Source organism: Stegastes partitus, unplaced genomic scaffold (genome assembly GCF_000690725.1).
Source record: "Stegastes partitus isolate 25-593 unplaced genomic scaffold, Stegastes_partitus-1.0.2 Scaffold420, whole genome shotgun sequence".
Lineage (NCBI taxonomy): Eukaryota > Metazoa > Chordata > Actinopteri > Pomacentridae > Stegastes > Stegastes partitus.
This window is the reverse complement of record NW_007578151.1, coordinates 380,801-408,186: the sequence shown is the minus strand read 5'-3', so window position 1 is coordinate 408,186 and position 27,386 is coordinate 380,801. Positions and strand designations below refer to the sequence as shown.

General features: G+C 43.1%; 1 protein-coding gene across 2 annotated transcripts in view; it reads right to left on the bottom strand.

Annotated features, from left to right (window-relative positions):
• LOC103360195 (receptor-type tyrosine-protein phosphatase U) overlaps positions 1–27,386 on the bottom strand; it is a 209,611-nt gene that overhangs the window by 54,964 nt on the left and 127,261 nt on the right. For both annotated transcript variants that reach the window (XM_008285875.1, XM_008285876.1), the window contains exons 6-12: positions 24,096–24,270; positions 20,039–20,332; positions 12,392–12,709; positions 9,735–9,844; positions 2,656–2,857; positions 1,067–1,169; positions 51–324 (exon numbers count right to left, since the gene is read on the bottom strand). In XM_008285875.1, the coding sequence (XP_008284097.1) occupies positions 51–324; positions 1,067–1,169; positions 2,656–2,857; positions 9,735–9,844; positions 12,392–12,709; positions 20,039–20,332; positions 24,096–24,270 (1,476 nt within the window). The remainder of the gene's footprint in view (positions 1–50; positions 325–1,066; positions 1,170–2,655; positions 2,858–9,734; positions 9,845–12,391; positions 12,710–20,038; positions 20,333–24,095; positions 24,271–27,386) is intronic.

Genomic DNA, 27,386 nt, shown 5'->3' with positions numbered 1-27,386 from the left:
AGTGCTGCCAGATCTGCTGCACCGCGGGTGGGAGTTTAACAGACACTCACCCCTCGGAAGTTGCTCATAGCCTGGAAGTAGACGAGGTAGCTCTTTCGGGGGTCCAGAGGGCTGTTCCAGTAGCCGTTGTAAGTGTGATTGTCGCCCACGGTGAAGGGACTGGCCTCTGGCAGGCTGCTGGGCGGCAGCTCGGCGGTGTAGTAGTGCGGCGTGCCTCGGGCCTGGGCCTCGCCGTGAGACATGGGCAAAGGGAAGCACTCCTGAAGCCCCAACTCCCGCTTCACTTTCTTCCCGGTTTCCTCCTCGACCACCACCTGGTAGGTGCTGGATGCAAAATGGATGTGCACCTTTAATAAGCCATGTTTGGTTGTATAAAATGTATATTATATACGAGGGTACTTCATAGCGACATACGATTAAGCCTTAAAAAACAAAAATGTAAATGTTTTAGGCCAGGGGTGTCGAACTCCGGTCCTCGAGGGCCGCAATCCTGCATGTTTTAGATGTTTCCTTCTTCCAACACAGCTGATTCACATGATCAGGATCGTTATCAGGCTTCTGCAGAGCTTGATGATGAGCTGATCATTTAAATCAGGTGTGTTGGAAGAAGGAAACATCTAAAACTTGCAGGATTGCGGCCCTCGAGGACCGGAGTTCGAGACCCCTGTTTTAGGCAATCAAAGAGAAAAGAAGAGGAAAGCTTGGAGCCGGCTGCTGTTGCTTTAAGCATTAGTCCACACAGTACAGGTGTGAGATGCAGCAGAATGTGGCTTTGAACTGTTGAGCCATTCATCTTACTCATACGACCTGCCCCGTCTGACTTCTATCTGTTTCCCAAACTCCCATTTTGCCATTTGAGGGTGATGGTTAAGTCATGCATGCTGTTCAGGAATATCTGAAGGCTCAAGATGAGACCTCCTCCCGCGAAGGGATAGCAAAGCTTGAATATCGGTGAGCCCAGTGCATTGAACTTAAAGGAGACTGTGTTAAGAACAATCTTTCTCCCGTGATGTTGAGGCCAAGAACTTTTTGAAGTGCCTTCGTACATCTGACACGGCATCCGTACCTGACAGGTGCTCCTCTGCCTTGGGCGGGTCGCAGCAGGACGGTAATTGTGCTCTCCGTCTCGCTCAGGGGGGACGGCATGTCTCCGTAATCAAACGTAGGAGCTGTGGACACGGAAACAAAGTTGTCAGAAGCAATTAAAGCACATGCACACACACACACACATGCACAAACCTCGCCTTAGCCGGTGCTCATTTAGGCAACATTAACTCAGTTCAAACACTGCCTCTGCCTCTTTCTCCTTCCACGTAAACATGCTGAGCCCTAAAATGTCACATGAAACAGACAGACAGTTTAATTTTAGCAGAAAGCTCTTCCTTTCTCAGCATAAAGGGCCAACAGTGCTCATATGCCCAAAACCCAACACTGTCATATTCAGTATATTGTTTTTGAATTTCTTTTCTAGTTGTCTTGGCTACAAGTCCAATTAAAAGTCATGGGAGTGAGGCTAAATTGAATGGGTTTCTCATTTGGCAGGATTTGGCTAAAGTCATGCTCCTCCCCGGAGATGTGGCAGCACATTTCTCTTTAATATCAGCAGTCAATTAGCGAGGGGAAAGAGAGCAAACTGTTCATGAGGAATCAATAATTATTATATTAAAAAGCAGCCTGCTAATACGGCAGCAGAAAAGGAGCTGACATCAATTAAGGTGAGGCATTAAGGCAAACCAGACGAGCGTTTGTCGATATTAAAGGTTTCTGTCGAGCTAGAAAAGAGGGTAGGATACTCTGCGGTGGGTGTTGCTTGAAGATGCTGACAGTAGTAGCTGCTGAAGGTGTTCAGTGTTTGCTGGCTGTCAGTGCAGATTTGAGAGACGCTCAGTGTAAGTGAATGTTCTGCACCGTGGGCCAGTGGAGGAGGTTGAGGATGATCTGAAAAGACTTTTGGACTCTATCTGCGGTCTGGCTTTGTGCCAGAATCCTGTCTGACACACTGCCAGTGAGCTGTGATTGTGCACTAAATCTATAATTAAACAAACCGGACCTCTTTGTAAAGAAATCGGGGCAGCAGAGGGGCGAGGGGGAGTGAATGTGTGAGCAAGACAGCGCAGGAGTGGCCGTGTTGTGTGTTCCTAAGAGGTGTAATCCCATCCCTTAACAAGCGCAAATGCATCATTAAAAGGAAATAGAAACACGAAAGGCTGGATTTCTATCACCAGTAATAAGCTCTGAGACTCTCAGAAGTGACATTCCGGTCCCAGGAACGCACTGCATCTTTTTCTTTATACATAACACACAGCAGTGTCCCCTCTGTGGTGTTTCTCTGCCTCCTATGAGTTAATTTATGTCTTGAGGACAGTGAGATGACAGTGCGCCACTAGTTTAAAAAAAGGCAATGGAACACAGCTCTCACACTCTGGGAGCAGTAGTTTTGTCTCAGCAAGAGGAGCAGATACCGAGGTCAAAAGGGAGAAAACCTGCATCCTAATTATAGCACACGGTGGGTGAAGTCTCAGTGTTGTACCTGCATGCTGCATTAGCGATAAGCGGTGACGGCGCGCAGAGAGCAGCCTCGACATGGGAAGGATGTTTGTTTCCACGTTTCTATTTGCTTTCACGCAGCTTTTAAGACGCTCGGTTGGCTCGTACCTGAGATGTTAGTGGTGATTTCGGTGAGGGCGGTCTGGCCGAAGCCCTTCGCCGTTCGCGCTCGCACAGAGATCAGGTAAGTGGTTCCGGGGTGCAGGTTGGAGAACATGTGGTACGTCTCGTTCTTAAGTTTGGATACTGTTCTTCTGGGTCCTGGAACGTTGATGCCCGGATCAGACGACTCGATGCCCTGGTAACTGATCTGAAAAAAAATCAGGATTGTGTCGGCGATTGTACAGAAAACAGCAACATTCTGACAGATTTTGTGCTTTAATATTGTAATAAAATTCAATTTATGTTAGAGTTTTGATCGGTGCACTCCGTCATAAGTAGTAATTTAAATGTTTGACTGATATGATTCGCCTGACTCAAAAATTAATTTGCTTCTCAAGTTCAGTGTGCTAATTGCTCATGTTGGTTTACAGTTTTAGTTGAATGGGACTTAACCGGCCCCGCTAAGCCAAAGGCACACCGTCTTTCAAAAAGTATTGTGAGTGCTAAATGATTTTCTGAGTAATACCTTCTAAAGGCCAAAGAGTGAGGACAGCACACAGTAAAAACTACATTCAAGTGTTTAAATCAATGCTGCTAAGTGTTTATGAGTTCAATTAACTCTCATTAATGCTCAGAAATTGCTGCGCTTGAGTGTCCTTTAAAAGTGAAACCTTTTATAAAGTTTTTCCTCAAGAGGTGATTTGCCTCGCCGGTACCTCATGAGAATTTCCACTTCTACTCTTTGAAATAGTGGAGAGCTAAATGAGATGACCTTACTGCAATCAGACAAGGGTGAGCATATTAGGATATACATTAGAGCTGGAAGAGATCCACTTCATTGGAGGAAGGAGAACACACTATGTGCTGCATGTATTGCACTAAAGATGCCACTCAAGCCAAACCAAAGGCTCTGCTGATTATCATAAGAAGAGCTTAATGCCTGCTCATGCCTCCTTAGTGTGAAGATAGAATTATGAGCTATCCGGTGACTAAACACAGACGGACCGCTGTGTTTCCGCTACAAAGGCAGACATAAAGGACGCCAGACGCTGCACAGAGCAACGAGGAGGGCTTGCAGGACAGCACGGCGGTCGATAGGCTCAGGCAGAGTGGTCAATGGTTTAATCTGAGAAAAATGAAGAGGATTTCTACAGCTCTGTATAAAGCTTTCTCTGTCAGTGGAGGGAGATCAACACACTACAGAGTAAAAAATCCTGCGCAGCCTCCACTTTATATGTCAAACCAAAAAATCCTATTTAATAATATCCTTGAGGCGACATTGCAGGAGAGAAGAGGCCAAGGGAAGAGGACTGGAGGATAGGTAGGCAGGCCCTACTGATGACTCACCACAGAAACAGGGCATACAGTAAATAGAAAATCATTATCCAGCTAAATGGAAGCCCTACGGCACAACAGATGCATGGGAATTATTGAATAACGGTGCCAGGCTGTATTTCAAGGGGACAAGACCACTCTTAAGTCCAAACCAGAGAGCGTATCTAACCATCGCCGCTATTTTTGTTAATATAGGCACAGCGAAGCATGCGCTAAAGGCTTTGGCTGCAAAAAGTATAAACTGCAGCAGAGCGGTTTGGTGATTAAGCACATACTGTATGTTTACTGTGCCAGTCGCAGTGAAACTGAAAACGGCTCACCAAATAGAGAGAGGGAAGTATTTCTTTTTTTTTTTTTGCACTAGGCACGAAAATACCCACATAACAGGCACATTTTGTAGTGTTGCTGGAGATCATCTTGTGCTGGAACAAATGCTCGAGTGCAAAGTGGATATGGGCATGCTGGCTATATGCTGTGTGAGTATTAGAGGGGCTACAGTTTAAAAGCCATTCACAAAGTGCCTAACCAAGACGCTGTAAATACAGCTGCTAAGAACCCAGAATGAAATCTCCTCAGACGATGGAATTTGATTCATTTTTTCTGACTACCACATGCCAGGTTTGTATTTAAAGTGAGTTTTTATTGGACCAATAGGATCCATCTCACTGAAAATGAGATGTTACTCATAAATGTGTTTGTTTTTTGTAAATTTTCTTTAACATTCTTACAGAAAATATCCAAAGACATTCATGCCTCTTGAAACCGTCTCAATTATTTGAGAAAATTCAGCTTCTATCCCACTCCAAAAGGTCCTGGTAATTTTCATTATGTTCTAATGCATTGTAATAAGCTGTAAATTGAGAACAACTGCTGTAGGAGTTCTCTAGTCATTTAATAGACAATTGAAAGTTGTGGTTAAAACCAAAGAGCTCAGTAAGCCGCTATTAGACTCCATCACTGAGAGAGAGTTGTGCAATGTGGCTGCTAACAAGACAGGGAAAGGCTGTAACGCCAGATCGAGTGTTTTCAAGTGCTAGCGGCCACAGTGCAAAGTGTAATCAAAATGTACAAAGGTCATGGCAGAAAGCAAACAGTGACTCCTGCACTGGCAAGAACAGTAGAGGCCAAGAAGAATCCAAGGAGCAGCACCAAGATCCTCCTGACGAATCTGAGCAACAGTTCAACACAGAAACTCCAGCAGACACTGAACAAGGTTGGTCTCCATGAACGGAGACCAAGAAGGACTCCATCCATCCATCCATCATCTATACACCGCTTAATCCTCACTAGGGTCTTGGGGGGCTGGAGCCTATCCCACCCGACTTAGGGCGAAGACAGGGGACACCTGGACAGGTAACCAGTCTATCACAGGGCTACACTTAGAGACAGACAACCAAGCACACTCACATTCACACCTTTTAGAATCACCAATTAACCTCAACATGTTTTTGGACTGTAGGAAGCTGGAGAACCCAGAGAGAACCCACGCTGCACGGGGAGAACATGCAAACTCCACACAGAAAGATTCTGGTGCCCCCACCGGGACGCAAACCGGCAACTCCAAGAAGGACTCTACTTCTTGAAATCAGGATTGCAAAAGTTCACCTGGACAAAAACTTTTGGTCTTCAGTTCTCTGGTCAAATAAGATGAAAACTGACTTGTTTGGCAAAAGAAAGGAGAAGCATCCAGCGCCAAGAACACCATCCCAGTGGTCGAGCATGGTGGTGGGAATGTGATGCTTTGAGGGTGGCGGGACTAGCAACCTGGTCAAAGTAAACGCCACCATGAGAAAAGAGGAGCACATTAAAATTCTGAAGGAAAACATCAAGCAGTCTGCAGATAAACGTGTCCTTGGGCAGGACTGGACCATCCAACAAAACAATGGTATGAAGCATACAGCCAAAGTGGTGTCAAGGAATGGTTAGCAAAAAAAATATTGAAACTTTGAAGCAGCCCACTCAGTCCAGACCTGAATCCCATCAAGAACGTGTGGAGGGAACAAAGACCAGAGTGATGGCAAGGAGGGCTGCAGGCTCAAAGAGCTGCAGATCCCCACAAAAGAGGAGTAGAAAGTGGAACAAAATCCCAGTGAAGAGACGCAGAAAGATTGTTAATAATTATAAGAGCTGTTTAAATAATGCAGAGGCAAATAAAGGCTTTGATATTGATTACTGACAAAGAATATGTAGAATTTTGCACAGAGCATTTTTCATTTTTCAAACATCTCAATCACGACATCGTACCTTCCTGTGACACCTATTAATGCCACTGCCAGCCCCAAGAAACCTATTGGTCCAAGAAAAATTCACTTTAAATCCAACTCTTGGCATGGGTATGAATAATTTGGGGCTTAACTGTGTATATGATTATGTATTATGCACATTAGGCCAAGAGTTAATATCAATTCGGCCACACGTGTAATGCAAATAACCTGATAAATGCGCTCATCCAGAAGTTGTCTCCTTTTCATCTGCTCGCCTCAGCGTGCCAGTTCATGTATGTTGTTAGTATTAACAAGCATTAACGCTCTGCCACCTGAGTTAACAGCTCTGGAACTGTGCAGATGAATTCCAGCCTCATGAAGACACGTAGCTGCTGAATCAGTGACAATGAAGTATCTGGATTTTTAGCCGCTTTTATTGACCTGCCAAAGCTGCCTTTTTACCTGCTTGGAGCTTTAATTTATTTTGGTTAAATTACTCTTGGATGGGTTGTTAAAGTCACCATCCGGCCCCACTCAGGGAATCTTTTCCTGCTTCGACGACGACCGAAGAACCGCATCAGAGCGTTCTTCCTCCACAACCAGCTGCATGTTGCATTAAAGTTTTCCTACCGAGTTGACTCATGCAGGTTGTGTGTGACGACAGCAAAGTTTAATTTGGATTTGCAGCTGAACGTTTCCCCTTACACCCCTCGTGGCATTACACATTCTGGGAGGCTGCTGCCTTGGATGACTGCCACAGTTCATTGTCACTCAGAGGAAGATTCTGTCGGAGGTGACTGCAGGGTGTCAAACTCCTTTATCAGGCTGCATGTGATCCACATTCAGGTGTTGCTTTACTCTCTGGTCATTATCCGTTCATTTGACAAGCAGTTGTAGTGTTGCAAGTGTTCAAATTTGAACTTTTCTGTGCCCTCAGTGGGCTCCTCATCTGTCATGTCTTTTGTTTTAAAGACCCCTAATTGGAAAATCTACTTTTTCACCATTCTAACGTGTCCATATGGTGTATTGTTATACGCTAGAAGACACATCTTGAGTAAAATAAGCAGTCAACGCTATGGCTGAGTATTTTCACCTAGAAAAAAACAAACTTCTAAATATGTAAATTTGAGTTAACGAGTTATTCAATGACAGTAAATGGAGACTTTTTGCTTTTTTGTTCTACACAGTGTGCCAAACGTGTAAAGGATCCTATTTGTCTTTTTCCCGTTGTTCAAAAAGCCATAAACACATGAGGAAAATGCAACAACTCTTGTGCTCATGTGTTTATTTGCACTAACTTAACCTGCAAAGCCAATAACTGGCTGAATATGTCGCTTCCTACAGCGGCCACCTCGCTGAGTGCTTGGGCCGCCCCCCAGGACAGAAGGTGGTTTTAGATAAATGCATCGTGACAGAATACAGGTTGCATAAATAAAGGGTCAAGATCCAACATCCATTGTCGAGTATTCCTCAAGTGTAAAGAAGTCAGCTTTTGATGCTGCTTCAACAGAGTTTTGATCCTCAAACAACTTTTGGTTTGTTTTTTGCTTGTGTTGCATTTTCAGTCACTGTGGGCTCTTTTTTTTTTTACTGTAATATAAAGTCCTGCTCCTCTACAAAAACAGCACAATCATGGCTAGAAGTAGAGTGGCCACAGGTGTTTTCAATACTGGTACACATGAGGTTCTACATACTATAGATCAGGGGTCTCGAACTCTGGTCCTCGAGGGCCGCAATCCTGCAAGTTTTAGATGTTTCCTTCTTCCAACACACCTGATTCAAATGATCAGCTCAGCATCAAGCTCTGCAGAAGCCGGATAACGATCCTGATCATTTGAATCAGGTGTGTTGGAAGAAGGAAACATCTAAAACTTGCAGGATTGCGGCCCTCGAGGACCAGAGTTCGAGACCCCTGCTATAGATATTTTAGTGACTTCCGCTTCCTGGGAGTTCACTTAGAGGAGAAACTGACCTGGAATAAGAACACCACACAGCTGGTAAAGAAGGCACAAAAAAAGACTCCACGTCCTGAGAATCCTCAGGAAGAACAACATCAGCCAGAGACTGCTTGTGTCTTTTTACCGCTCCACCATGGAGAGCATCCTCACATACTGCCTCTGTACGTGGTTTGCCAGCTGCACAGTGGCAAACAGAAGAGTGCTCCAGAGGGTCACCAAAATGGCTGAGAAGGTCACTGGGTGCCCTCTGCCCACCCTGGAGGACCTTCATGGCTCTTACTGCCTCAGGAGAGCCAACACCATCCTGAAGGACTCCTACCACCCAGGACATTTTCTGTTTGAGTTACAGCCGTCAGGCAGACGGTACAGGGCCGTCAGAACCAGAACCAACAGACTAAAAAACTGCTTTTTTCCTACTGCTGTTAGAACAATAAATGCCTCCCAGTCAAAAATAATGTGCAATATACAACTCCACTACCTCTGCCCAACATCCACTCTGTGAACCGTGCTCATTATTTAATTTCATCTTGTATATAGAGTTCATTTCTTTTTGCTTGTTTTTATATATATATCTCCTTTATATTGTATATAGTGTTTACAAAGTTTTTTACAAAGTTTCTATTGTTCTACAAGTTCTTATATTTTTGCACCTTCGTTTCGTTGTACTTGTTACAATGACAAAAAAACAAATCTGAATCTATTTACCATAATTACAACCTCTACTTTTACAATACTATAGACACCAAAACATTTCACCGTGCTGGATGTATCTTCCAACAACTCGCTAACAACTTGCTCCACTGCACACCCTCTCTGAGATATATTGCATTTCTTTTATTGATAAAATATCATTTATTTAGCTCTCTTGTCGTCTCCTCTGCGCTCTGTGTAAACACAGCCGGCAGTTCACCTGAAAAAAAAAGTCTCTGAATTTGTGTCACGTAACTGTTGGTTGCAGCTGAGTCAGTCATGGCTTCTCAGTTGCGCAGAGGAGCATAGAATTTTTTTATTTATTTATTTATTTTTTTTAATTTAAGGATGCTTGCAAACTGTTAACTTTTAGCACATAGCAAAAATGGTTTCAGTGAAATATAATTTCAAGCTTAGATTTTTAGAACCACATGTAGCAGATTCTTTCTCTAATAAAGGATTCTGCAATTTTTGAGATTCTTTTTAAAGAAAACACGCCTCTTAAACCTGCTGATAGGTTTGGGTGGTTTAATTAGAGGTTCAGTCTTACCAGGTATACAGGTATAGATCGCAGTATATCGTCCAAACACTTCAGTAAGTCTTTTTATTTATCAGGTTAAAAGTCAAACATGGTATTATGGTGTACACGAATTCTGTGGGTCTCACACACAAAGGACGCTGTTATTTTGAAGGGGACAGGGGTAAGGTTTTCCAGGTCGTGGGAAAGCGGATGTGCTATGTGTGAGTGAGTTTTTGCTGTAAGTGGAGTCCAATAAAGGAACAGAGACTCAAGCTCAACTCTCGTCTCCCTTTTTATCGACTTCCACAGTATTTGAATACATGGACATCTTATGTTTTGCTTGTCCGGGTACATAGGCTAAGCTACCATGTGTCTCACCTCATATTGGGTAATAAGGCCATTGGGCTCGATAGGCTCCTCCCACTTCAGGAAGATCATGTCATCCAGCGGGGTGAAGGTGAGCGACTCCGGCGCGATGCCTCCGGGTACTACGAGAAATTGTCAGAACAAACATTTGTCAGGGAAATTGAAGTGCTAATCCCACAATGAGCCTCCGCCGTCAATATCACAGGAGCGAATGTCACAGGGGCCCAGAACAATACGCCGCAGCCGGAGAGCAGCAGCCAGAGAACATCAGATAAGCGTGCAGTTAATTTATGAGCTGCATAAATTATGTAACTACAACACAGGCAGGAGCAAGAAAATATGAGAAAAAAAAATTATAATTTTATGTCTGCCTTCAGTCAAGAGTTTAAATGTATTGATGAACACGCCAGTTGCTTGCTGGTAAATGTGTGTCTGAATGGCAGCGAGAGGACCAGCGTTCAACTGTACACAGTTTTTTTGGGCCATTCAGTTTCAGTCCACATCCCCACGGTCTGTGTGAGCACAGTACAGAGGAAGACTGTTATGTGAGGTTCAGGCCTGAGGCGAAAGCAAGAGCCAAACAGCTGAGTTGACTGTTATTTCTGAATTCAGTTAGTCTGGAGGACAAAGTTGCTTATTAAGGCTTTTGGAAGAAAAAAAAGGGTTCATAATTGGCGTATACTGTATGTATATATACATATATTCGTCTTTATCAAAGCAAAAAAAAGACGTTCACTTGCTCCCTGGCTCTCTGTTGATCTTTTTTTTTTCTATATATCTCTTTCTGAAAAATCTTGTTTGTGTAGATTTTTTCATGGCAGAATTGATTTCTCCCCCTCAGCCGCCATGCTGACGATGTGCCGCGGCACAAAGGAATAATAGGAGATAAGAAACAAGCACAAAATCCTATCTCAGGATTGCCCGAGTCTCAGATATAATGTTTTCTCTTTTATGTTATTTTCATCTGAAAATGAAAAGGATCTTTTGTAATGCTGATTCGGCCTCGGTCAAATGGTCACCCTTTCTATTCGCAAGACAGAGACGCTGGCAGAAGTGTGTATAAAATACTAACAAAGCCTGATTGATATATATATGGATTTGTGTATTTTATCCACTAATGTTACAGCAGATTTATGTTCACAAAAACCCAAAAGCCTCAAAACCATAACATATACGGGATAATGTGACAGTAAAGGTCTGGTAATGGGACGTGTCTGTTCTGGATAGTCTCTGTCTGACATTTATTGTGAGAACATTTAAACAGTTTGAGATATTCTGGTACATTTCACACGTCACATTTACGAGACAGAGAGCGAAGAACAGACTACCATTGAACAAATGACACTAATAACCCTGGGGCGTTGTGAATACTGGCTGGAGAAAGCAGAATGCACTGGAACTGGATGGTTTTTTTGCATTTAAAATAACAAAAACACATTAGTATAATATACAACGTGATATTAAATGTTTGGGTTTTTTTTACAAAATTAGATGAGAAGTTAAAAAAAAAAAACAACAACCTATAAGTTAAATGGATGGTGTGTAAATACCCTTTATGAACAGTTTATTAGCTGCTTTAACCCTCTGAACCCCAAATTCATCCGCCAGCTTTTAAAGGTGTGTTCATCTATTTAGAAAATCGTCAGAATTACACCATTTATCAGAAACTGTAAAGACTGTAAAGATTTTTAAACTCCTTTAACCAATCATGTGTGACGTGCAGCTCCACTTGCAAACTTAAATACATCTAAACATTTTGACACTTCAACAAAATCATTGTGCAAAAATGCAGGCTGTGTATAAACAGAGCAGATAGGAGCCAAGTATGGAAAGAAATTAAAAATGTAAGTAAGTAATACAATATCTATAGTATTTCGAGCCAGCCATTATCGTTAACACATCTGGGAACTTGGAAAATGTTGTACATGTTGATTTCAGATTCAGAATTCATCTTTGGGGGTTTTTTTTGGTTTCTTTTTTAGCACTTATTTACTTGATTGTAACTTTGCTATATGGCACAAAATAAATTTTTCAGTTCTCTCTACTTCTAGACATAGTTGTGCTGTTTCCATGGAGGTGCAGGACTTTTTTTAATTGCAGTGACAGTGACGGGAGCAAAAATCGCCCAGAAACTGCTTGAGGTTCAGAGGGTGACTATTAGCAGCTATGTCTAATGCAGCAGTCCTGGAATTAATCTAACCTTCACCAGGGTTATTTTTACATTTTTGTTGAAACCGCTTTAGGAAGGTGTTGATTACGTTTCAATGCTGGAGGCTGTAGCTTTGTGTTGTTGAACTGCACTGCATCATAATGTAGAGAAGTGTCTCTGTTATTGTTGCCTGCCCTCGCTGACATGAATGAGGTGGACAAGATGACAGAAACATCTGACGGTCGAAAGCAAAAACAACTCAACACAAACTACATAATGTGAAATTAATATCAGTTCAAAACATTTTCAACAAAAACTGATTATATCCTAAATCAGGCAGGAAATGATTTATTGCGTATTTGAACGCACTAATATTTGTTCAGTGTACCTGACAAGCTGGCAACTACTCAGGTGATAATATCAACAGATGTTCACTATTTCATAATGCCACTTTTCATTTCCAGTCTTCCTGCGCTGTGCTTTAACACCGTCCCTTCTGCACCCTCCTCCCAGGACTTACTGTCCTCCTCAGTCTGAAAGGTGACCTCTCTGCCCTCTTTCTTCCCCTCTGGGTTTGCCAGTGACAGACGGACATGGATGCCGTGGTAGGGTGGCAGATCACGCAGCGTGAAGCGTGAGGCGTTGTGCTCCACCGCCAGGCACTCGCGCACCGTGGTGTTGTGGCCTCCGCCTCCTCCCGCCATGGTGTAGCGGTAGCACAGGGACACTGAGTAGGTGTGGCAGCGTGTCAGGTTGAACGCCAAACTCTCCCACTGCAGGGACAACTGCCGGGACTGGATGTCTGTGGCTAGGAGGCCTCGCAATGCGCGCATGGGCTCTGGGGAGGGGAAAAGAAAAAGGAGAAGAAGAAGAAAAGAACAATTAGGAAACTCTGAAAGACACAACATTGAATTTCACAAGATGAAAACACAGGTTGGATTGTATATAATATCTGATTTTAGACAGAAAACCCTGCCAAAGACAGTGCTACTAATGTCCCAGGACTATGCTGGCAGATTTTCAGCTGTTCCTCTCCTATGTGCCGCCATATTGCCCCGCCACAACAGTTTGCTGCCAGCACAACACACCCCCGTCCCCGGCGGCTGAGCAGGAACTCATGCCAATTGCGCTAATTAATCGGACAGGCTGTGGGTTGCTGTCGCGCTCCCACCAGTCCCCTCCTCCATGTCACAGAGCAAATTGACTATCCAGTAGTTATACTTTGGTTGCCTTGAGGTTGAGTCCACACAGAAAAATGCCAGCGCTACGCAAGGACGTTCACTTCCGCTGGTCACTCTTACTGCTGGGTCATCGCAGTGGCCTGACGCATATTTATAGAAGGCACCAAGTTAATTCTGGTCATTGCCGGGTTAACCCTGACTTTCACTGACTCATTCGGAAAGAACAACATCTCTGTCTTTGATATCCCCATTAAATCTAGCGGCTCACTGAAAGATACAGAGAGCCTCTATCCACGGAGGCACAGAGCAGCCAGTGTTTCAGGAGGACGTCCGAAACTGAACAGAGGCCAAGTTAAGCCAAGGACATCCTCCGTATCAATGGAGGCATTTATCAGCGGCCATTATTAACACAATCAATGCCTTTTTGTCAAGCAATATGCTACATAATGTATTGTACGGCTTTATTCTTTTAATAGGGCATGTTGAGTAATGGGCCAGGGAGGCAGGGAATGACAGCAGAGATATGGGGTACAGGGAGAGATCAGTGGAGTTTGAGGTTGCCGGCCAAGGTCTTCATTCGCTCACTGACTCGCACACTCAGAGGGATTGTCGCTGCAGCACAGATTAGTGCAGGGAACTTAAATAAAGCAGCTAATGCATCACTGAGCAGGGCCTAATGCATTAAAACAAGAATTATCTAAGAAAATGGGTTTGAAAGGTGGTCTGTGCAAGGACACGCAAACACACACTATGCACACACATTGGTTGTGTGAAACTATTATTTAACTCTATGTCCATATCACTCCTTTATCTATTTATCTCTTCCTCCTTTTTTTTTTTATCCATTTCACATGAACACACACGCTCTGTTCCCAGTTTCTCGGGCACTTATTACTGGCTGCGGTACAGCACTTGAAATTTTATGACACTTTCAATCTATACTGAAGGCCTCAGCAGTCACCAGCTTTCTCTTTTAATTTGCCGTCTGGCATCTCATACTAGATGGAAATATGACCAGAGCATTGATCTGAACCTCAGCCAGACTAATGTGACAGCAGATAAATGGGTGGGTACGGTAATCGCAAAGTAAGAAATGTTAATGTTCCATTGTTCACTGTGACTGAGGATTGTCGTAATGGTGCAGTTGATAGTCCGCAAAGTGTGAGAGCTAAATAAAGAGAGGCATTTAACTGCTGAGTTGATGAAAGCAGCACCAAAGAGGCCACAGTGTGCTCATTATGGGTTTTCTCAAAGTGGACATTTGTGCCAGGCCCGGCCCCTTGCCTCGTCTAATTTGTCTGTATGCCACGGGCACCCACTCTCTGGCACCCTGTGGCACGAAAACCGCAGCCGTCCCAACGTGGCCAAAAGCCCAGAGCACCATGTTGATCCCTGGAGATTAGAAGTTAGAGTGCATGTGACAGGTTCTGGTTTATTATCTCCCCTAAAACCGTGACATGGGACGGCAGAGCTGCCTTCGATTGCGTGAAGAGGATTTCGACTGACTGCGTCCGACGGGAAAACCAAATTTAAACAGACACGAGCCCATAACCAAAGCTGCATAAATCCAAAACATCCCAAACGTGCGCATATAGGAAATTCTGGCTCCGGATGCGAAGACATGATGAACGAGATGCCAAGAAAGGCAGAGTACTTGTGTTCCTAATGTGGCTAAATTTAGTCGGGCTCCACTGTTGGCTCCCTTTAGCAGAGCAAGAGCATCATGGGCTGGGGCTTTCCAGAAGGTTCAGTGACCCAGCAGCAGGTGGAGGCCCATTAACATAGTTTGGGGACCACCTGCAGTACAAATGTTCGCCTCTCCTCTGCGATTTACTTGAGGGGCTTCAAGCTGTGCTAATGCACCGTGCTGATAATCACAGCAATGGCTCATCAAGCACACCTGGATGGCCATCAGAGCCAGGCGGAGAGCGTGTTCACATTCACGGCCATTAGTTTTACAGCACCCGCACCAGGACAGCTCAGCTCCACCAGGATGTGTATGTGCACGGTGGAGCCGGCTAGCCAACATGTTTGGGAAGGAGGGGGGAAATGTGCGGTACGACCACAGAAGAGTGAGATTAGTCACGGTGGCGAAACACAGCTCCTGGAGAGGATTTTCACTTTCCTCCTAAATACAAAGAGGCTCCAAATATCCCTTCTGTTCGCCGGATAATTACCACCTCCCCGAAAATCACCACAACAACCCAACCATCTATTTTCTCGGGTTTACACCTAATCAGGCCAGCAGCTAGACGGGGACGATGAGGATTTCAGCCGGAGAAAGTGGGGTCAGCGGGGGCAGTGTAGTCCAGATGGTTTGGAGGGAGGGTCGGGAGAGCTCTGGGAACCTGGAGTCTCCTGGAGGGTCAAGAAGGTGAGACACACCAGGTGGAGGAAGTTTACAATGGTAAGTGTGTAACACAACGCTCCCGGTGAAGAAGAGTCAGATACTGATGAAAAAAACAAAACACCTTTTCAACTATCAGTAACACACAGCTTTGCAGCTACCTAAGTACAAATACAAGACACACTGACAGGCAAAATTAATTTCACCTATACTCCCTCTGTATTGAACTAGTGCTGCATCTAAATGCCCTGTTTACCAGCTCAGCAAACACAGCAGTATTACTTATCCCACACATGGTTGAACAAGCTAATGTCACAGTGGTTGAAATGTAAATACATCATTAAAGGCTGAGTTTAGTGACTTTCACAAACACCGATACCAGCAACTGTGAAAGCAATTTCCGTACGTTGTGAATCCTCTCTCGCTTCACCTCTCGCACGTTGCCTCTCGTTTTTACCTCTCTCACTTTGAAAAACTACCCTCTCTAGCACACACACATCCTCCCACACCACTCCTACTTGCCATCAACTTTTTTTTTTTGTACTTTTTTTATTGTGAATTTCTGTGTCTCCCGAGCGAGCGAAGGTGGGGGGGGTGTGCAGGGACTCGGGGAAGAGGGCTGTGAATTCACTCATGGTGCCTGATGAATGAGGGGTGTCTTTGGCTGTTGGGAGAGGAGAGTAGCTTTAATATGTCATTGGAGAGGAGGCCAGGGAGGCTCTAGTGGAGCAGGGTAGGAAGATATGTGAGGGATGGTGTGTGGCAGGGGGAGACCGTTGGGCATAGGGAAGAGTGATGACCATGGAAGACACGAATCCACAGACTGCCTTTGGGTAACACAAAGCTCTCCATTTCATGTGTGCGTGACTGTGATGCACACATTGCAGATTCAGGCAGTGGTAATGACTGCCTGCATCTTTTGTGTATGTGTGTGTGTGTGTGTGTGTGTATTTGCATCAACACAGTATTCTTTATGCTCTATATATTTAAAAATAACCATGGGTGTGGCTCCCTGGTATGCTTCTCTTCTCCCTGGGTGTTCTGTGTCTGCACAGTGACAAATGGCAGAGGTGCAGAGATGTGAGCAGGGAGAACAAAATGTTCGACAAAAAAGAAAAAGCCAAAAAAAGGAGGATAACATCAACCTGAATGATTTTTTTTTTTTAAATTGGAATGTTAGATGTGAGTTTGGACAATGGAAAATTAGACAAAAAACTTTGTTGATTGATTAATTGTAGATTGGCTAATTAACCCCCTGAAACCAAAGATGGGGCAGTGGGTTTGGAATGCACATTGTGTTTTTAAAAAATCCCCAAAATGCCACCAGTAATGAGGGGCAGAGACGCTTGAGATACAAGGAACTACTCATCTACTGTGACATCATAAACAAAATAGTCAAATCTAAGCTTAAAATGGTCATGGTTTATCAAAACCACTTAATGCTACATGCTTCAATCATGCTAAAAATAAAAAAATTAAATAAACAATTTGCTCAAATCAGATCCTGTAAAAACAATTCTGTGCTCTTTGGTGCGACAGGAAAGCCATGAATGACTTCATTGCAATCTCCAGCCTCATGGGAAAAAAAGGTTGTGGCTTTTTTTGCTGAACTGCAGGCTGTGTTTACACAGAGCAGAGACCAAAACGAATGGAAACAAATTAGAGCGATTGAGAGGAAAATCAACCATATTTGATCGATAAAACACAAGCAGCATGGCTCAAGAATGTTACACAAATGAGCAAGTTGTTGGAAGACACATTCAGCAAAGGTGAAATATCTAGAAGTTGTACAAATGTAAATTTACAGCATTTTATCCATTCTTGGTAACACTTATAGCCACTTGGGAAAATGTGCATGTTGACGCCAGGTTTTTTTCAAATTTTAAAGATATAAAATGTTTCTTTTTTTTAAGGATTAATGGTACTTTAATTTGATAGTTCTCTGTACTTCTAGCAATGGTTGTGTTGTTTTCATAGAGGTACATTGCAGTGGAAATGTGACGAGCAAGTAATTTAAAAAAAAAAAAAAAAAAAAACACAAACTGTTTGAGGTTTAGAGGATTTATTATTTGTCTTGCAATCTAGGCTCTTGGAATTCCTAATCAGCCCTTTTCACTATTTTCTGATATTTTATAGACAAATCAAGAAAGCTTTCACCTACAAATTCTTTCCATTTAATATACTTGCCAAAAGAAAAAAAAAAAAAAAAGTCCTGTCTTCTTCAGTAGATACCAAAGAAGACCCGCTTTAGGCTAGCTACAGCAGTCAGCCAGCCGTTATCTCTTAAATAACCGTCAAACCAATATTGCCATGCTGGCAGCAAATAAAGTCTCCCTTTTCTGTCTCCTCAGCTCCAGAGTTCAGAGAACACCAGTGATAACAAATGTGCCTTTTCTCATGAGATAAATTTATGCAGCGACTGAGTCAGAACTTGTCTATCAGCTCCTCTCTGATTGAATTTTACTAGATTATCGTGACCGATGCAGCCTCATAACGGAAGAGTCCTTTAAGCGACGGTGTGTGGCTGCTGGGCATCACTACAATGAGCTGACGAGCTTTAGTAGAATTACTTCATTATGTGCATGAAATCTTATTTATAGGTGTTATCTTACTCTAGATTAAATGCATAAGCCTTTACAGTCTATAACTTGTCGGAGCAGAGCTGTGGCGCTGAATGTGAGCAGTTTGGAGTGAGGACCCTGCTGCCCAATGCTTGTGGTTTCTGTTTACCACACTCTCCTCCATTATGCTTGACTCTGTGTGCCTCACCTAAACACTGCAAACTGTAATTCAGCTAAACACTGCATGTTGTATAACAGGTCCTTTCAGAGCCACATCCATGGCCAGTCAAAAAAAAAAAAAAAAGCTTTCTCATTTTTGTGCAAAACTCTGAAGAGGACACAACTGACTAGACCTGTATCTGGGCAAACATGACAGCATAGAACAAGATTTAAAGCTGTGAGTTATAAGGCAGACAATAATCTATTATTCAGACTGTTCCCTGTGGATTTTTTTTTTAGTGGGCAAAGGTGCGCCGTCTTGTGCATGTGGATGACGTGAAACACAGCGGTGTCCCACGAGTCAACAGAACAACAACAGCCTGCGCTATAAAGCCAGTTCAACGCATGCAGGGAACCTTTTCATTATCTAAGCCTAACAATTGGAAAAGCAGTCACACAAAGCTGCTAAGTCCACCCAGGATGACCGTGCTCATATGAAAGGAGCGGTGTCGGCGCCATGTGATCAATCGCAAACGTGGACACGTCTACAGCTGCACGTCCCTTACAAGAGGAATAAATTATAATCCCATATTAATTTTAAAATATAATACAGGGTGAAAAAAACACCAGTGCTGCTGCAGCCAAAGCCAGAAAGGAAAGCTGGCAACAGGCTTATCAGTATCACTGCTCCTTCATTAAGTAGATCTGACTATAAATACAAATTCCATTGAATTAATGTGTTCCTTGGATCTATCCCATTCTTATACGACAGTTTTAGCCTTATTCTTTCAGCTGCAAACCTGCTGGTGCTAAACGGTCTTCAGAGCAAGTAAAGAACAAACATAAAAACATCATTCAAACCGGTAAGTGGGCTTAATGCAAATTTTATGAGGGCAACTAGTACAAAGCTTTAGTACCTTATCAGTCTCTGTTTTGGTATTATCTTGCTATACAATAGAAGAATTAAACGGCTTTGAAACGTCTCGCAGTCGACTGAATAAAAACAACAAAGCGAGGAAGCCTCAACCGTACATCAATCTCCAGATGTCTCTCTTTTAATCTACACTTGTCATATCTGTGCTCGTCTGAGAAAGAAAAAAGGTTTAGATGATCAGCATCTTGCCTTCCTTTCACAATCTGTGCACAGAGCTTGACAGGATGCACAAACAGACATGTGATCAGTCAGTAGGTGATGTTTTTCTACACGTTTATCTGTTATCTGGAACATGAACTGATCCAGAGCAGGTTGAGGTGTGTGGGACAAGTTACCATCCTGACGCAACCCAGTGAGAAGTGAATCACCCTCGTAACCCTGAAAACCCAGAACTTAATCTTTTGTTACTTCGCTAAACCCAAATCCTGCTTCTTAGCATTGAGATATAGCAACATATAGTAATGTCCTTGAAATCCAACAAAGCAGCGGCAGGGAAGAAGCCGACCGCGTGCAATAAAGATGGATGTAAACAAAGCCGGATTGAAACTTACCGAAAAAACCCAAAAGCATTCATCATGTTTGTCAGAACTCAAGGATACGTACAATGCATTTTGAAAACTAACAGTGGATGTAAACATCACTTCTGTTTGTTTACAAGGAAACACCAGAGGGTACCTTTAAGAGAAAAAAAATACTATACAATATGGATGAAAGCCGGGTGGGTGTTTTCAGGCGTGCAACACTGAGCAGTATGTGGCAGTCTGCAGCAGTAACGTTTGGAGCTAAACTAAATGATGTTTCGTTTGTTTTTTGTTCCTTTTTTTCTGGTGAAACGCGTTCACCTCTCCAGGCCTCTACGAATCCTTCAAATTTAATATCTTGGAAATAAAAGTAACAACTCATGTGCACGCTAAAACAATAACCCGTCACAAGGGATTGCAAAATACACAACGGGACCCTGCTGAAGAAAGACCTCGGAGCTCACCTGCACACTTGGTCCTGCTCACCAGAGGAGGACCGGGAGGGCCGGTTCCTCCCTCTCCGGGCCGAGTCAGCAACACGCTGATGTGGTACTCCGTGTCCGGATCCAGGTGCCACAGCTTGTAGGTGACCATGTTGACTCCGTGCACCTCTGACCACGGAGACTGGCTGGCGCGGTACTCAATCTCCTTCCTGATAATGGGGCCATCTCCCAGGATAGAGTTGGTGTTGAGCTGGATGATCAGGTAAGTGGAGCCGGCACGCAGCAGCTGGGGCGGCGCAATGGGGGACGGCGGTACTGTCGGAGGAAATGAAAAGTAGCAGGGGTTTTGTTTTTTTTTTTCAGTTCAAACACATGTTTGCATTTGCTGCTGGGAGTGCAACAGTTTCGGGAGGTGAACTTGTGGGTATTAAATTTATTAATCAATTGTATGCAAACAGATTTCTTACTATTTTAAAGCTCACTGAGTCTTAAATGAGTCTCTGGGGACTGCAGGATGTGAGCAGGTCAAACTGTGTTCAAATAGCAGATTAGTCATACCTATTAACCAGGCATTCAGAGCCTTGCATAAATTTTGACTAAAGTGGAGAGTGGAAAAACAGCTGTGCATGCAATACATTGAATGTGATGATCTCTGTAACCGAGGGATTATGGGCCGTATGCCTTTTTCTCTACAGCTGGTCACCGTGATGAAAGAGGAGACTCTGCATCACTGTCAGTAAAGATTGCCAAACCAAGAATTAATCCCGGAGCCCACCGGTCAAATGTCACTTACTGGCAGATCCAAGTCACCGAACAATTACACGGGCAACAGAGTGAGCGAGGAATGGGAATGCAAAAGAAACGAGGACAAAGCATGGGAAAAGATCACACTTAGATCTGTGGCTGTGACTAATCCCTCATTCCTGCAGAGGCTCCTCAGTCTTTTATGGCCCTCCTCTCAGTGGGGTATCGACATTACCAGAATCTCACCTCAACTCTCTGCTGCTTCCCGTAGCCTGCAGCGGCTCATCTTTGGCCTGCCAATGACTACATCCATAACAAAAAGGGCAAATTTAGGCCACAGGCAAGCAGCCAGTGGAAATAAGTTCAAAACAACTCCCTCTTTTCTTTTCAGCATAAAAACTGCAGGTCTGCTAAATAAGTTTTTATCTGTTCATCTCTTTTATTTCACCCTTTATTTTTGTTCTCAGTACATCGATAGTTGTCTTTCTGTGAGTATTCAAAGCTGTTCTCAAACCAAACATTGCTCTCAATACTGTTTAATTTAAAAAAAAGTTACAGTCAGTTGACTTGAATGCAACTTAGAGCCGGACGTGACATCTGCTCGTGGTGCAGCTTTGCCAAAAATAACATCTTTGTCCTGATTATTAAAAAAAAAAAGGAAGAAGTACGGACAGCAACAACCACACAGACACAATGGTGCTTATTTGCTGTGAGTGTGAGCACATTAAATGGGATTTCATGGCCTTCGATCAGCGTATTCACCGACTCCTGGTTTACTGGCAGCTGCTGGTTAGAAGGTTTCATAACAGTTTAGCAAAAAGGCTCCATTCTGTGCAGCAGCAATCAGCCTATAACAATACCGACATGAACCCATGCTTCCACATCAATGAAAGGGATTTATTTCATGTCAAAATAGAAAAAGATTGCGAGTCTACAGCCATGTGAGCAGCTCTATGAGGCCCAACGTAGACACAGCAGCGTTAAAATACCAACATTTTAGTGCCAGCATGCTCACTCTGACGACCCTGATGCTAAGCAGGTATAAGGTTTGCTCAACTGGTAGCGTTAGCATCCTAATACTTTCTAATTACCTCAAAATAAAGTTTAGGCTGTTGGAGAGGCCATTATGCGTTCAGTCCGGTCAATTTCTAGCCAGATGATGGCATTAGAGGAAAACCTAATATTGTGCCTCTTTCCAGCAAAATAATGAAAGCCTCATATGTCCTAAGCTTGTGTTTCAATTTTCAGCTGGAAAATACTGCAAAGATGGTTCATTTCACCATGAGTGCATAACCCCTGGTTTTAGCCCTGCTATAAATTGGCTGTTTCAGTGTTTGTAGCCTCAAAGGTCCCATATTGTGCCCTTTTCAGCAAATTCATCAGTCTCATATGTCCTCACGGTGTCTCTTGGTTTTTTAGCTCAAAATGCTGAAAAATTTTAATACGACTGTATAATTCCTGGTTTTAACCCTGTTTTAAACGAGCTGTATTTCTTTTATTTAAAAAAAGCAATCAGATGCTGCTGCTCCCGCCCCTTCAGGAAAAACACACTGCCTGCATCTTTGATTGACAGCTGGAGATGGATGACTGGTTAGTTGGGTGTGAGGTAGCACCTGGGTGGAATTCCTACTGGCTGAGATGGGTGGTAACTAGTTGTGGGGGGGACTTAAGGGACAATATGTCTTCATATCTTAACAGCTTTTATTTTTAAGTTTATAACAACCACAAAACAGGATTAAAATGGATCGTATGGGACCTTTAAATGCAGCTGGATTGCGACTGCCCCCGTCAGGAAGAAGACTATCTCTGTTATCGACAGCTCAGAGCAGAATAGCACAGCAGCCAACTGAGAGATCATTTTATACTAAAATATCTATGAATTCATGGCACAGTCATTGTTTCTGACTCGTGTTTTGCAAGTTTGTCAGACGACGTTGCAGTTAAAACATCTGCAGAGCAGCAGCTTGGAAATGGCTCTAAAATGACTGCTGGGTAACATGTAGTCAGTCTGCTATCTGACAACAGAATAGGGAGTTGTTTATAGGGAGTTAAGCTGAATTAGGATACAAAATATGTGAGCACAGAGAGTAGGAGGGAAGCAAACAGAAGTTGACCACAACAGATGACACAAAACACACCCAGTCTGAGTCTATTGGCTTGAAATCAGCTGATACATGTTAGTATTAGCAGAGGCAACTCTAAAAAGTAAATATAATAATTCTGAATCGCTTATGTCCCAAGCAGCTGGCAGCAAGGGGACAAGTAATTGTTAGCTCGATAATTATTGGTTCCTCAATGTAGATACTGAATAAATTCTGACTGGCTTGTGAAGCTGGATGGCTGGTTGAGCAAGGATAGAGGAATGGAAGTAGTGAGCCTCTTTATTTTCTCACAAACATTTAACTTTTTCAGACACACAAAACACAAATTCATCCTAAGGTGAACATGAAAATCTGTATTAAATCAAAAAAAAAAAACCCCTCATGGTGGTGCTGGAGGAAAAGTTATGGAGATTTTAAAAATCGGCAGGCCTCCTCATCGGGGTGTAAAATTTCATGGCGATCCATCCTCCGGTTGGTGAGATATTCTAGTCCGTGGTGGACCAAACCAACAAATCGATCGAACGGCCAAACATCCACAGAGCCCTGCTGCTAGCACAGCTAAAAAAAACTTGTTCTGTCTCTTGCCCTTGCATCGGGCTCAGGCAGCACACAGCAGAGGACAAAGGGATTGAGAATCTTTCACATCCTTATTTCCCTTTCTCCTCTTCACTTTGCTGAGGGCTGGAGTTTGTTATGCCATCAAACCATTCCACAGGCATGTCATTACTACGCTGTCAAAGTGGTGTCAGGCTGTGGGGTTGGAGTGAGTAATGGGAGTGAGGTCACTATCTGTGGTACATGATATGACAGGAGCTGCAGGAGTCCAAGTCAAGTGAACAGCTTTTTGACATAGAGCTGAAGAACTCAATATGGCAGTCTGTCTGACAGCTCAGAAAACAACACATGGCAGACGGAGAGTGCACGCACCAGTCATGTGAGTCAAACAATTCCTGATAACAGAATTTTGTAGAAATACATTAGAAATAGGTGTCTGTGATTTTTTTTTTTTTTACAATTGCGCAGAAAATGACACCCTCTGGGTAACAGTTTCTTCTTTAATTCACCCTTGAATCCCACGCTGTAATCAACCGTGACCAAGAAAAGCAGAAAATCATACACTATCATAAAAACAGCGGGAAAACTGATTGTCGGGATGACAGAGGCAGGAGGGGAGGGAGGAGTGAGACCAAAAAGACAATAACAAGAGATAAAGAAAAGAGAGCCTTTTTTACCTTTGACGACGAGTTCAGCGAAGTTGGAGACCCCGGAGCCTCTGGGGGACTGTGTGACGCAGCGGTAGAGGTCTTGATCAGCTCGCTGCACGCTATCGAGCTGGAATGACACCACGAAGCGCCGGTGACTCAGGTGCTTGACCGACGCCATTGTTAAAATGTCCCCATTGTGTCTCTGGAAAGCAGGAAATGACGGGGTCAGAGAAACCAGGACGGGTCATCGTGTTGTTCTTCTTTTACACTCGAGTATTTGTCATTTCTTCCAGCGTAAAAGCTGCAAACACAGACTAACACACACACATGTGAAGATGTCCTGTGCAGCTCAAGAGTTCTTTTAAAGCTTGATCAAGTCCCAGTTTGGTTAATTGGATCCAATTTTTAGCATTTTTCTGTGGATTTTTTTTTTTTTAAACAAATTCCCGATCAAATAAATTGATTTAAAACGCACTACTTACTCTGTAACCACCAATCTGTTATCTAGAGCAATGACTTACCCATAACACTGATTGGCTACACTTCACAAGTCCATGTTGAAAGGTTCTCTTTTATTCAAAAATATGTAAAACATCAATAAACAGAGGCGTTTCAACAAAGTTTTGTGTTGGAGTTACTCTCAGTTTTGACACCGTGATCAAACCGATCTGCTAATGAGTCACTATAATTACTAATATTTAGTATCGGTCATGAAAAAAGACATATTATTCAACCCCGTTTTATATTTCCCAAGTGTTCGGTTTTCATAAATTTGCGAGATTTACAACGGACAGATGTGAATTAAAGGCTGAGGCATCCCGACTGTTCCTCCCGACTATGAGTCAAGTTGTCAAAACACAAGATCTCTCATGTTCCTTAATCCAGCTTGATGAAGTCTCTTCATTACGCCCTCCCTGCCTGCATGCCAAATGCCCACATCATTCAAACTCTGCAGCTTGTAATGCAGGCCTGAAGGACAGCAGAAGACCACTATTCACATGCTGAGTAGCGCTCGCCACGACCACAAACTGACCTTCGGTGGTAGAATTTGTGGTGCGTCTCTTTAAGTTATGGAGGAGCTTTAAACCACAAGTCTAAACAGATTCTATCAAATAGTGCTTTGTAGGGATTGACTGAGTCTAACAGTTGTCAGATCTGATATTCAGCTTTTTTTTTGATTGATGTTTCCAGCTATCAGTATTTTTTTAAACCAATTCCTGAGATAATAAATTTAAAAATGCAGTATTTTGTCTCTATCTGTAGTCATTGTTCTGTTCTAAGCCCCGCCCACAGCACCGTTTAATTGGCTGTACATCATGAGTAACAGCCAATCAACACTCAAGAACAAATGCTGAGAAGCTTTGATTAATTAAACATATAGAAAACATATATAAACAAAGGCATGTTGACCAAGTTTTGCGCTGCTGTTTCTGACACCAAGATGCTAATTTTTTCTGCAAATATTTATATCAGTTCCAGGCACTGCTTATCAATCTCCTTGATTAATAATAATCAGTATTAATATCAGCCCTGAAACACCACATCGGTCAACTGTTATTGGTTCTCAGAAGACATGGGAAGAGCCAGATAAACCTGTTTGTAGGAAAAAATTGGACAAAAAAACCCAAAAACAAAACGTCCTTGTGATTTATGATACCTGATCGGTTCTCTGTAATTAATGTTTTAGTGCATGACTGTATGATATAGAGTCCCCAGAGTATGTGTCTAATAATATAGAGTGAAAAAAATATATAGTTTAGTTCTTTCCTTCCTTGTTTTGATGCTGCGTCTATCTGCCCTTGGACACAGTTACTGCCCAGTGAACTGCCGGGACTCTACGCTAATAAATTAACAATACACACTTAAATTATTGCTATCTGGGTCAGTTTAAATTAGAGCTGTGTGATTAAAAAGGAGGACTGTCCAACTGTGTACAATTTAATTAGAGTTGCAGGACCATATAACTGATTTAATCACGCAATATGACAATCAGACATGCTTTAATAAAAACAAATGAAATCTTGTTAAAACAATAGCGATTATGGGGGTAATACATGTCACGAGCATCCTCCCCTAATGGAGCCCATCCACAACCTCGGTTGTCCTCGACACGCAATGTTATTGAACCAAAACATTTAACTGCTTAGCATTATGAATTGAGAGACAGATGGGCTTTAATGCATCAAGGTTTAATCAGTTTATAGGCTAATAGATGAACAGCAGCGTGAAGAGTTCTCAGTTTGGTATAAATCTAAAAAGACAGCGGAAATAGCTGCTCGTTTTAGCATGAAGCATCGGACGTCAAAGCAGAAACATAAACAGAAGTGAGTCGGGGCAGAAAGTGAGAAAACTGAAAAATAGTGACGGAGGGGGGGAGAAAAAAAAAAGGGAGAAAAACTGGGGGAGAGATGGAGATTCGAATGAATGTTGCATGATGCACCTTGCTGTTGCACTGTGAGAAGCATTTCTCACATTGTTCCACACCATTAAAACCACTAGCATCTGTCAAGTCCACACTGTATCAACAAAACACATTGGAGCTGACACTTTTTCTCATGTTTTCAGGCCATTCGCTTTGTGTGAAATGGTGGACATGAATCGCGATACTCGTACTTTTGATCTGTCAGTTCTAACAGAATCCAAAACATGTCAGCACGCTGAGATTAACAAGGAGACCTCTGGGTTACGCGAGGCCATCTGGGCTTCTGTTGTACTTCTAATTTGGGGCCTTCAAAAAAAAAAACCACAGACCACACAAACCTCGAACGAAGCCTTTGCAAACAAACTCATAAACACAAAACCACTGATTAGGGTTAAGCAAGGAGCAAATCTAGTGACCACAGGAAAAAAAAAAAATCTTCATCATACGCTCAAGCATGTTTTCTATCTCCTTTGTTGCCACCTCGCTATAGAGGAGGAGGCAGGAGGAATCAGGATAACTCAAACACGCACGTGATCACTTCATGTTACATAAACAATCTGGCTGTAGCTAATTGGCGAGGAAATGACAAAACGATCTGTAAATCTGGCAGGCGTGTGCAGCCAAGACGGTGCTGCAGCTGCTACGGCAGACACAATCAACACAAAAGGGCACATAAACAGAAAACAACAGCGAATTTCAGCAACGTGAAGAAAAACAGCCGCGCGCAGTGCAGACAGGAAGACGCCGAAGAGGACAGCTGAAGGCAGAGGAGAGGCAGGGGAGGAAGGCATCGCGACTGGCCTCCAGATCTCATTACGGCAGGCACGTGTATGGTTATGCCAGCTAATTACCCAAAGCGTTTGTCCTCATCCGTGTGTTGTGACCAAATGGGTGGT